Raw genomic sequence first — 12,830 nt, forward strand, 5'->3', positions numbered from 1 at the left:
TCCTGGAACAAAAAGTCATGTGACCTGTGTGGGTTACTCTTCTTCTGTTCTCCTGTCTGCGGTGTGAAGGCTCTTTGATTTGCTCACTCTTTTATATCTTAATGAGCAATATGGTTTAATCCTGCTCCAACATATGGCGCGCTCAGCGATTCCCCTTCTTTCTACCTGCCACTTGTGTTGACTGGCGGCCCCTGTGACCTGCCTTTGCACAGCGCTCATTTGATGGTTGGCTCACTCGCTCTCCCTGCTTGTCATTGGGGCTTCACTCTGGTTGCAGTGCCTTGTATTAATGAGTAGGTCCTGGCTCCTTTTGCAACATCCATCAACATCCATCTTCTTTAACTAGAGTGGAGGGATTCAACCCAACAAGATCGAGACACTCGTACATCACAGGCCAAGACGCCCCTTTGATAATAATAACCTTATAGACTTGCTCATGGATAGATACCTTTGCATAAGGCAGCAAATGCATTGAGATTGACTGATTTACTTTAGGACGGTTGTGTTTTTTGCTTCATATAAAGTGAAAGGGATTTTACAATTCATTTAGATCGGATCTTTAGACTCAAGCACATCCAATCAAATTAGCTAGAAGCAAATCTATGAAGTGCAAACCTCACATCACACAGTGGAATTTGATAATTTCAAAAAGCTTTTTAAGTGAGGCTGTATAGCTAGCTATACTGTTTGTAATCTTCTGAATATCATCACATCCTTCATCTGTTAGCTTTTATTCTTCTCTTAAGTGCTTTATATGGACACGACCTAGTAATTATACCATCCATTTGAGCTTTGAGCTTTGCCAGTGGAGATCTCATTTGGAAGTGCACTGTAGATCCTGTATACTCTGTACTTGATCACCCATATCCTATTAAACATTAGCTACATCTCTGAAGAGGGGAGAGGAACTTTTGGTGTTTTCTCTCTTTTTCCACTTTTCATAACTTTTCCTCTCTGAGCCTTAGTCACGCTCTGTCTACAGCTGATTAATGCGCTCTCCACCATGTCCAGGGGAAACTCGTTGGCTTCCATCTCTTAACTTTGGTGGGGGATGACGGAGAGGCTGGCTGGGAGAAAATAACCATATCTTCCCTTGTGGGGAAGGATTTGACGAGACAAAATGAACGTTTGTTTTAGCCCATTGCGGCCTTAATGCAACTTATATATTCCAATTCGTTTTTTTCCCATTAAAATAACCTTGTGAATTTGAATGAATGATGATCAGACCGGCCTATGATGTACAGCCATTGTACAGCCTAGTTGGCATATCCCCACTTTGAGACTCACAATTCAAAAGAAGTGACTCAGCTCTGCACCCCCAGCTCTTTACTATTTGACAATGGATAATGTGAGGGTTGTAAGTGCTTAAGAGATTTTGAAACAAGTTTGACAGTGTACAGTAGTGCACACACAGTGCTTCTCCTCACACAACTAGCTGTCGACGCGTAATAGTAGTTCATTAATAAGACATTTAGTGCTTAGAGACATAGGCCACATCATTTAAACAACCTTTGGAAAGTTTTGCCAGTAAAAACCTCATTCATTTCCCTGGATGTGGTGTGGTGGAAGAAAGACATGTGCTGACTAATTACTGAACTGTGTGAAGTTTCACTTTATCAATGATTCACATAGCATAAGGTTAAAAGCAGTAAAACACAATGAATAGAAATCTGAATTGGCCATATAGGAACATGTTAGACCAAACTATTTATTTAGACTTCCTTGTTAAATATCTGTACATATACTACTACTGACAAGGTACATTTCATACTGTAAATTACTGCAAAAAAAAAAAAGAGACTTATTTACTGAATTCATTTGGGCGAACCCTAAGGTTGGGTATGTGCTCTCTCCCTGACAGTGCACTTTCAAATCAGATATTCCTTTAAAAAACTGGAGCCTGGCTAGATTAAAGGCAGGGTGAAGCTGATGCTTGGATGCTTTCAAAGAGGGCCTGGTTTATCTTATTTTCCATAAAGCCCTAAAGCAATGGTTCCATACTTATCAGTTCTTTTCCAGAATAATCTCCGATGACACTACCCATCCCATTATTTCTGCTGTCAAAAGTACCATACCTTCCTGGAGATATGAGTCCCTAGTTTTAGATGCATTGGATGAAGATTGATATTGACAGGGGATTTACAGAGGAGTACAAGGGAGTCCATTAACAGTACCACACTGAGGAAATATGTTAACTACTCATAAGTGTTATTTTTCAAATTCATTCAATTCCTCCAACAGCAAAATGCTTATCAAGTCAATATAATTAGCCCTTGACTGAGCAATCAAAGAAGACCTTCATGTTAGACTCAGATTTCTGATACAAATTGCCTCTAATAACATTGGCTAATCGCAACAATTAGGAGCAGGTCGAAGCACCGGAATGATACTTCCAATGATTACCTTCTTCGAAAAACATTTACAGTCCCTTCAGAAGGTATTCATACCCCTTGACTTTATCACATTTTGTTGTGTTACAGCCTGAATTCAAAATGGATTACATTCATTATTTTTGTAACCCATCTATACACAATATCCCATAATGACAAAGTGAAAACATTTTTTGCACATTCATTGAAAATTAAACACAGAAATATCTCATTTACATAAGTATTCACACCCGAGTCAATACTTTGTAGAAGCACCTTAGGCAGCGATTACAGCTGTGACTCTTTGTAGGTATGTCTCTAAGAGCTTTCCACACCTGAATTGTGCAACATTTGCCTTTTGTTATTTAAAAAAGTTCTTCAAGCTCTGTCAAATTGGTCGTTGATCATTGCTAGACAAACATTTTCAGGTCTTGCCATAGATTTTCAAGTAGTTATAAGTCAAACCTGTAACTCGGCCACGCATGAACATTCACTGTCTTCTTGGTAAGCAACTTCAGTGTAGATTTGGCCTGTGTTTTAGGTTATTGTCCTGCTGAAAGGTGAATTCATCTCCCAGTGTCTGGTGGAAAGCAGGCTGAACCAGGTTTTCCTCTAGTATTTGGCCTGTGCTTAGCTCTATTCCATTTTTTTTTTATCCTGAATAACTCCCCAGTCCTTACGATTACAAGCATACCCATAACATGATACATCCACCACTATGCTTGAAAATATGAAGAGTGATATTCAGTAATGTGTTGTATTGGATTTGCTCCAAACACAACACTTTGTATTCAGGACAAACAGTAAATTGCTTTTGTTGCAAACATGATGAATGTTTTGGAATATTTTATTCTGTACAGGCTTCATTCTTTTCAATTAGGTTAGTATTGTGGAGTAACTGCAATATTGTTCCATCCTGTTTTAAAGTCACCATTGGCCTCATGGTGAAATCCCTGAGGGTTCTTTCTGGCAACTGAGTTAGGTAGGACGCCTGTATCTTGGTAGTGACTGGTTGTATTGATACACCATCCAAAGTGTAATTAATAACTTCACCATGCTCAAAGGGATATTCAATGTCTGCTTTTTTTTTTTACCCATCTACTAATAGGTGCCCTTCTTTGTGAAGCATTGGAAAAGATCCCTGGTCTTTGTGAAATGCACTGCTCGACTGAGGGACATTATAGATCATTGTATGTGTAGGATAGAGAGATGAGGTAGTCATTCAAAAATAGTGCTAAACGCTATTATGGCACACAGAGTGAGTCCATGCAATTTCTTATGTGACTTGTTAAGCACATGTTTACTTCTGACCACATGTTTACTTGCCATAACAAAGGGGTTGAATATTTATTGAATCAAGGCAGTTCAGCTTTTCATTTTAAATTGATAACATTTAAAAAAAAAAAATTATTCCACTTTGACGTGATGAATTATTGTGTGTAGGCCACTGCCAAAAAAGTCTAAATGCAGGCTGTTACACAACAAAATGGGAAGCAAGTTAGCAGGCGTGAATACTTCCTGAAAGTACTATATGCAGGGTAACATAAATACTATTCTGAGTCGAATCGGAATATTTTATAGGCTAATAGATTTATTTAACAGTTTCAATGAGCATATGGAGTTGAATTTGAACAGAGTATACATTACTTACTGTTTTAATTAACACAAATGTGCAAATGTACATGTGTTTTTAGTCTTACCTAAGATACATTGTTGTCTGGTTTACACCGAGTTTCATTTCAACAGTTATAAGAGGCCTCTTTCACTCCATCACAATTAGTAACAGGAGATGGAAGGTGTGTATTACAGTTCAATTATTCAAGGATATTAGCTTGCCTTTTGCATATGGTATTATCGGTATAGCTGCTGAAGCGTGCAAGGGCTAGTATTTCAGTTTTAATTTCTGAAATGGAGAACATGATATCACATGCAGAAGTCAGTGTGTTATATACAGTGCATTCAGAAAGTATTCAGACCCCTTTACTTTTTTCACATTTTCTTACATTACAACCTTATTCTAAAATGTATTAAATCATTTTTTCCCCTCATCAATTTACACACAATACCACATAATGACAAAGCAAATACAGGTTTATAAGTTTTTGCAAATGTATTAAAATAAAAAACTGAAATATCACATTTAGATAAGTATTCAGAACCTTTACTCAGTACTTGGTTGAAGCTCTTCTTGGGTCTTCTTGGGTGTGACTCTACAAGCTTGGCACACCTGTATTTGGAGAGTTTCTCCCATTCTTCTCTGCAGATCTTCTCAAGCTCTGTCAGGTTGGATGGAGAGCATTGCTGAACAGCTATGTGAACCTTCGCCCCAGTCTGAGGTCCTGAGAACTCTGGAGTAGGTTTTCATCAAGGATCTCCCTGTACTATACTCTGTTCATCTTTGCCTCGATTCTGACTAGTCTCCCAGTCCCTGCCACTAAAAAACATCCCCACAGCATGAGGCTGCCACCACCATGCTTCATCGTCTGGATAGTGCCAGGTTTCCGCCAGACGTGACACTTGGCATTCAGGCCAAAGAGTTCAACATTGTTTTCATCAGACCAGATAATATTTATCTTGGTCTGAAAGTCTTTAGGTGCCTTTTGACAGCCCGCTTGGATTTTGCCATGTACCTTTTACTGAGGAGTGGCTTCTGTCTGTCCACTCTACCATAAAGGCCAGATTGGTGGAGCGCTGCAGAGATGGTTGTCCTTCTGGAAGATTTGGCCGGGGTATGCAGTCATTGTAAATACGAATTTGTTCAGAACTGACTTGCCTATTTAAATAAAGGTAAAATAAAAAAATCTGGTTCTTGGTCACCCCTCTGACCAAGGTCCTTCTCCCCCAATTGCTCAGTTTGGCCCGGAGTCCGGCTCTAGGAAGAGTCTTGGTGGTTCCAAACTTCTTCCATTTAAGAATGATGGAGGCCACTGTGTTCTTGGGGACCTTTAATGCTGTAGACACTTGTTGGTGCCCTTCCCCAGATCTGTGTCTCAACACAATCCTGTCTCGGAGCTCTACGGACAATTCCTTCGACCTCATAGCTTGGTTTTTGCTCTGACATGCATTGTCAACTGTGGGACCTTAAATATATCCTGTCCAATCATTGGAATTTACCACAAGTGGACTCCAATAAAGTTGTAGAAACATCTCAAGGATGATCAATGAAAACAGCATGCACCTGAGCTCAATTTCGAGTCTCATAGCAAAATGTCTGAATGCTTATTTTTTTATTCTAAAAAGCTGTTTGGTGGTGTATTGTCTAGATTGCTGAGGAAAAACATTTATTTAATAAATTGTAGAATAAGGCTGTAACGTAACAAAATGTGGAAAAAGTAGACAAATATGGCACTGTAGACAAATGTGTGCCTTTCCAAATCATGTCCAATCAATTGAATTTACAACAGGTGGACTCCAATCAAGTTGTAGAAACATCTCAAGGATGATCAATGGAAACAGGATGCACACTTTCGAGTCACATAGCAAAGGGTCTGAATACTTAAATAAAAACATGTATTTTGAATACATACGCAAAAATGTCTACGAACTTTGTCATTATGGGCATTGTGCGTAGATTCATGATATTTTTTATTTATTTAATCCATTTTAGAATAAGGCTGTAACGTAACAAAATGTGGGAAAAGTCAAGTGGTCTGCACTGTAATCTGATAACACCTGAGATTCTCTGGAGACGGTTACTTCATGTCTGAGAGAAAAGGAAATAGCTTTTTTCAAATGGTACCACAATTGCTAACAATCTCCTGACTACTTATCTATTGAACGCTTTCCAGTCACTTTCAGTTGCTGAAATCTTATCTGAGATATGAAGATACACTTTCATAACAAATACCTGTGTTATTCCCCATCATTCCTCACAATGTTTTTTAAAAAAAAGTGCTGTTTTAACCTACAAAGCAAATAGAATACATATATGTATTAGGTGACCCTTACATTTTGTGAATGATAGTGATTTTTCAAGAAAAGCAATAACTAAAATATTAAAATGTAACTTTCTAAGCCAAATACACTTTAAGTGATAGTTCACCCAAATTAGAAATGACATATTGGTTTCCTTTCCCTGCCAGCAGTCTATGGACAAAGTATAACAGCAATACATGCTTTGGATTTAGCGTTGCAGGTTGGCATTTATTGTCAGGAATCTTGCCCTGGAGGCAGCTCTGCAGAATGGTCACTAGCACAGCGACAAAGTCATAAAATCTGATTTGAAACCTAACCCTAACCTTAACCACACTGCTAACCCTAATGTCTAACCTTATATTTTGTTTTCATGAATTTTTATGATATAGCCAATTTTGACTTAGCAGCTTGCCCATATAGTGAAAAATTGCTCAGTTCTTTCTTCAGGGCAAGATTCATGACAATAAATGTCAACCTGCTTTTGCTTTGAATGTTTTGGAAGCGTATTGGTTTCCTCACTCATTCCACGGTCCTGTGTAGATTGTCAGACAAGCGTGACTGACTCTAAGAGCATTGCTTATAGAAGCGACACAGTATGTGCAGTCAGTATGGGGTTTCAGGTTTTGAAGTTCAGTGTTCCACAGTTGGCACTTTTAAGGTTAAGATATCTGACAACCTTTGGGGACAAGAAAATTGATGTTTGTTTTTCAAAGTATAGGCAGTCCTAGGGCTCGATTCAATCCATACAGCTGAAGATAAGCGCTGTAGTGCGATTGAAATGTAAAGGTAATTACCGATTGAGACGACATGTAGCGTTTATCGTGAATGCAGTCTCCGTGAACGCAGGAACATTAAATGAAATGTATATCGCTCTTCAGCTCAGATCTTCAACGTTGCATACTGAATTTAGCCCTCAGCATTTTGTGAACGTAATAAATATATTCAGCTCCCAAGATAAATGCACGCAGTCACTTCTTCATAAGCACTTGCTTGGATATGTTCAGCAGAGCATTGGAAACACTGCCAATACTCCGATGGAAAAGGTGTTGTATTACAGGGTAGCTTACATTAGAATATTTAGCTATACATGAAGAGTGGTGCAGTTGCTGAATTTCCTGGACTGCAGTATATTATGGACATTTCATAGTTTGGTAGAACCACTAACCTATCATAAAAACACAAATGACACAAATAAGCAAGTCTTCTCATACATTCAGGATTCCATACATTCAGGATTCCATACATTCAGGATTCATGCCTTGATTCAGAATTCAAAAGCAGCAAAAGAACATCATGAAGATACTGATGGGTGCACCCTTCCCTTTATTTCACAGTACTTTGTCTGAAAGCAGGTAACATAGTATTAAGAAATGAAATAAAAACACTTTATTGTGCTCTTGTTTGTTTCTGGTGTACTTAAACAACAGCTTTTCGCTGTTTTTTCCACCGGTTTCCCAACAATTCTAACTTTTATGAGCCACAGAAGTGCTACAATATGCAATATAAAAACATGTAGCTTACTTGCTAATTCATCTATAAATCTGACAGCTCTTGGAATCTATTGAAATGCATTTAGAAAAATTACATCAAATAAGGACTTGTCAACAATATCAACACTGAAAGAAAAATAAAGAATATTACAGTCGCACACATATCCCAGAAATTTAAGGCGGTTGAAACAAGAACTCAGACAGCCAAGTTACCTCTTGTATCCACTCAAAAATAGTGTATAGATAATGTACAAATCCAGCGGCAGAAGTTTAGTTCAGGCATTCATGGGATATTATTTCATAGTTAACCTAGGCATGTGGATATACCTCTGATAGGTGACTTCTAATTTACAAAAGTGTCATAACAGCCGCACAGTATAGGAAAATATCCTTCAACAAGAGCTTTCAGTGAAACCAACAACTTTGCTGTTTTTTTACTTTGTTGGCTGAGACAAATATAAAATATGATAAGTTATGGGAAATATATGAATTGAAAAACCAAGTAGAGACAAAGGAAACTCAAGATTATGGTTGTAAATAGCAAATAAAAAAAATTGCTCCGAAATCAAATGAAAAAGCTGCCACATACAGACGTCATCATCTATATTGTACATTCATCCATCGGGCTATAGGACAGATATTCCAGTAGAGAATGTGAACTGCATTCGCAGCATTCTGCCTAAACAACAGGTGGGAAACTAAAGTTGCCTTCTGTGGAAAATATTGGTAATATAAAGGTTAACGGTCAATTACACTTTCAACAAAAGTAACTCTTAAAATGTTTTGGCTCTTTGAAACACAGTAGAACAAATTCAAATGAAATGCATATGGAACCTGATTTACTATGTTCACACATATCTTAGACCAGTGTTTCCCAACCCCCAACTGTACATCTTTTTGCTGTAGCCCCAGACAACCACGCCTGATTCTACTTATCAACTAATCATCAAGCCCTTGACAAGTTGAATCAGGGGTTTTTGTGCTTGGGCTACAACTCAAATGTGTGCTGTTGGGGGTACTTGAGGACCGGAGTTGGGAAACACTTTCTTAGACCATGCAGAAAGAAAATGTTGTAAACACTTCAGCTTTTTCTACTTTGGTTCTAAAGATTAATGACTAATGGCTTACGATGCCGATGTCTAAGACAGACCATCAACATCAGAATAATACAATGAACTGTCTTATGTGGAATATTACATTTAGAAAACTCCAGCCTTTTAATATTGTGCAGTTTGTTTAGTGGCCTCTAAAATGTATTATGTGAAAGTGCTGCAAATAGGGGAAGGGAAAGTTAAGTGGTCTGGGTAAGATAATACCAATTATCTGACCAGTGTAATGTTTATCAGTTAGGACACGGAAATCATTAGAAAACAAATAATGAGCTGTCTTTGAAATCCATGGGCTAAACCTGAATCAAACATCATTTTTTAAAATCTTATTAACAGCAAACATTGCAGATATAGAAACTGTATCAGTACATAGTTCCATTGTAGAATTAAATATATGTGGGGAGAAAAAAATGTTCTTTTTCGTATGATTGTTCAGTAGTTCTTGAAGAAAAATATTGAGGTTTCAGTAGACATGTTTTTCAATATTTGTTACAGTATTTTCTCAAAGTACACAACAGCAAATCCACTGTCACAGGACTTGGCCATGCGATACCCAAATACCTATAATCCATTGCAACATATAATATGTATATTCTTAATTTGCAATATGTTTTCTTCTTGAAACGTTAGATTACAGTTTATTCCCATAAATTCCATACATAATGTGACAAATTTAAGATGGTCATTTCCAAGAAGGTCATTCCCAAGGTTATTTTCCTATTTTACTCACAGTCAAAATATGTTGCTATATATACGTTTAAGTAGTTGATCGCAATATGGAAGTATCCATCCAATCAATAGTGAGTTTCACATATAAGGTTTCTGTGTCATTTCTGAAAGTTGTGGTCCAGTAGAAAATACTTGGAGAGATTAAGATTTCTGTTGAGCAGATACACCTTTCCAGTAGTCTAAAATGTCATGCAGGTCCTCATCCTTGGCAAACTGCACTTTTTTACGTAGCGCATGCCCTGCAGCCATGTACTCGTCCTCGTCCTTGTGCCGTTTGCCGCGGAGTTTGAAGCGCTCCCAGATAGTGTGATGTGGTTTGCAGTAGTACTCAGGACTGGAGGAGTAGCTGAGGTTATGGTACTGAGGTGAGAGCGGAGAGTACGCCATGTCTCTGGGACGGGGCCGAGTTAGGGGCTCCAGGATGGAGGGCTTGTGGCTTCCGGGCCCTTCCAGCTCCTCGATCTGCAGCTGGTGGCTGTCGGGATAGGAGTGCCGGTGCTCATTGTACTGCCTGATCTTCTCCGCCTCTGCCCTAAGGATGGCAGCGGCTGGCGTTACAGTGAGGATGGTCTCACCCGTTGGCGAGGTCTTCTCTATGTACTTGGACTCTGAGCGGTAAGGCCTTGGGCTCCGCATTGGACCTCCAGTGGCAGTGCTGGGCCGCTTTGGCGGGACATCCGAGGTGTGGTGCCTCTGTAACGAGTGGTGGTAGCTGTCCTTATACACCGGGGACAGGAAGCTAGACTTGCTCTGCGGCTGCTCTGATATCAGGACCAGCTGGGGCTCCTGGGTGGACACAGCTCCTGATTTCACCCCTTGAAAAGATGTGGATTCTGACTTGAGAGCATCGATGCAGTTGTTAATGATCTGATTGACCTTATCCACCTCTTTTGCAATGGTTGAAATCTCGGCCACTGACCCTTGGCTGTTCCCAGGAATGGACATCCCAGGCATGGACATCTCACACTCTCTGCGTTCATGGTGGTCCCCGGTTCCTCGCACCTCTATGTAACTTCCCTTGGCCATTTTAGGCGTGTCATCTCTTATCTCCTGCAGTTTGTACTGCTCCATTTCACTACCAGATGGTAGGTATGGCATGCGGGACATACTCTCCCCACCCATCATTTGCTTCTGTGACATCCTGGAAATGGTTCCCCCTTCAAGCTCTTGTCCATATTTTAGTTCAATTATACTTTTCTTCAGGCTGCCTGCCTTTTTGTGCTTTTCATCTTGCTGACGTTTTTTACGCAAGCAATAGTAGACCACCCCTAGGACAATCACCATACTAAAGAGACAACCTAGGATGGTCATAATGTAGTGGGTAGCTGTTGCATGGTTTTGTGATCTCTCTTTCCCATTCCAGGGTCCTGTGGAGACTGCCAGACAAGTATGATTGAATCTAAGATTATTCTTTATAGAAGCGACACAGTACGTGTATTCAGTATGGGGTTTCAGGTTTTTAAGTTCAATGTCCTCATTCTGAATTTTGAGGTTTTGAATATCAGTGAAAAAACTGTTATTGTAGAGAACCAGGCTGTACATCTTCTTGAAGGGATGGGGGATCTGAACAGTGATGGTGGCGCTTGTTTTAGAGACTTGCTTGAGCTTCATACTGGGTTTTATATCCACATTAATGACCGTTGGGTTGATACTCATACTCTCATCTGGCTCAGTTCCGGAGGGACAGTCCTCCAGCCCACAGGGAGTGTAGTCTGGTGGGAGTGTGGTGGTCTCAGGAGGCACAGGTATGTACGGCGTCACATAGTCGTCTGTACACACAGTGGAGAGCATATGGAGGGCATTCCGAAAAGTCGGATTGTTAGGGTTCTGGCTGAGCAGACTGTAGCCAGAGACACCTGATGGGGAGTCACAGACCATCCGTTCATTTGTCCTGTTGGGGAATGCAGAGAGCCACTTCACAAAGCCAAGTAGTTCACAGGAACAGTTGAAAGGGTTGGTGTAAAGCTCACAGGTAGTCAGTTTAGTCAGGCTGGTAAACGTGGTCCCATCTAGTTGCTGGATACGGTTCATGGAGAGGTCGATGTTTTCCAGGCTATAGCACTCCAAAAAGGCATTGGGTGTCACAGTCTCAATCAGATTGGCCTGGAGGTAGAGGTACTGCAGCTTGCCCAAACCCCTGAGGATGCCCTCAGTAAGGTTACGGAGTTTGTTGAAGCCTAACTGAAGGACCTGTAAGTTGAACTGGGCAGAAAAGGCCCCGTCATCTATGTAGTTGATCTCATTCTTGGTCAGGTTTAGGTAGGTCAGGTTGGCGAAGCGGCTAAGGGCAGAGAAATGGATACTTTTGATCTTGTTTTCATTGAGCCGAAGGTCCACAATGGTGCTGTTGATATGCGTGGGGATTGCCTCGTATGGAGGCTGGTTTTGGCTGCAGATGGCCAGCCACACAAAACCCTTCTCGCCTTCGATGAGCCAGCAGTCCCCATTGACTCTGCCTATATGGGTCAAATATACTATGGCCACAGACCAGAAAAAGGCACTCATTACCATAGCTCCACCGCAGGCCATTGGTGCTCCTCTTGATGTCATGGGCAGGGCCCAAAAGCTCTAAGACGGGAACACCACTGTGGTTTCTAAAGATGCTGAACTGTACTCTTTGTAATCTAGCTGGACTTTCAAGTGTTCTCCTCCGCGAGGACAATCAATATATTGGCCTTGTGTCCAGGGAAGGATAATTCGGTCCCAATGTTCCAGCCATTTACAAAAAGATGTTGGGCATGTGCATTTAGACCAGCATCCATCCAATGACTTTAGCCTGGAATGAAGTTCTAGAGATGGTTCGCTGAGATTCAGTATTTCACCACCTCAGATTGTCTTGTGCTTATTTCCCCAGGGATAACATCGTTGATCGGTCTCATCCTATTGTTTCTTCCTCTGTCTTTCTTGCTGTGTCACATTCATGGGCTCAGAGGAACTCCCTGTGAAGAAAAGAGAAGCAGGCACACGTTAGGGGAATCAATAACTGCTCGAATGTGAGATTTTCAATTGAAATATAATCACATTTACACCACAAAACGTAAAAAGTATATATTATTTTGGCCAGAAACACTCAGAATACATGACATGCTGCACAAGTAGAATTATATTGCTCCTCTATAGACCATGTGTAGCAGTCAAACAACATGGTACCCAATCTGTATTTTATATTCTACATCCTGTTAATCTGTCATGTATACTGCACATATCAAATCAAATCA

The 12,830-nt window shown here is 40.2% G+C and overlaps 1 protein-coding gene across 1 annotated transcript in view; it reads right to left on the bottom strand.

The window, feature by feature from the left end:
* Positions 1-7,587: 7,587 nt before the first annotated feature.
* The window catches only part of LOC110486300 (protein ELFN1), a 94,858-nt gene continuing 89,615 nt past the window's right edge, over positions 7,588-12,830 (bottom strand). Inside the window, exon 3 of the mRNA XM_021557782.2 lies at positions 7,588-12,551. Coding sequence (XP_021413457.1) covers positions 9,754-12,162 — 2,409 coding nt within the window. The 5' untranslated portion in view covers positions 12,163-12,551 and the 3' untranslated portion in view covers positions 7,588-9,753. The remainder of the gene's footprint in view (positions 12,552-12,830) is intronic.

Source organism: Oncorhynchus mykiss, chromosome 13 (genome assembly GCF_013265735.2).
Source record: "Oncorhynchus mykiss isolate Arlee chromosome 13, USDA_OmykA_1.1, whole genome shotgun sequence".
Taxonomy (NCBI): Eukaryota; Metazoa; Chordata; class Actinopteri; order Salmoniformes; family Salmonidae; genus Oncorhynchus; species Oncorhynchus mykiss.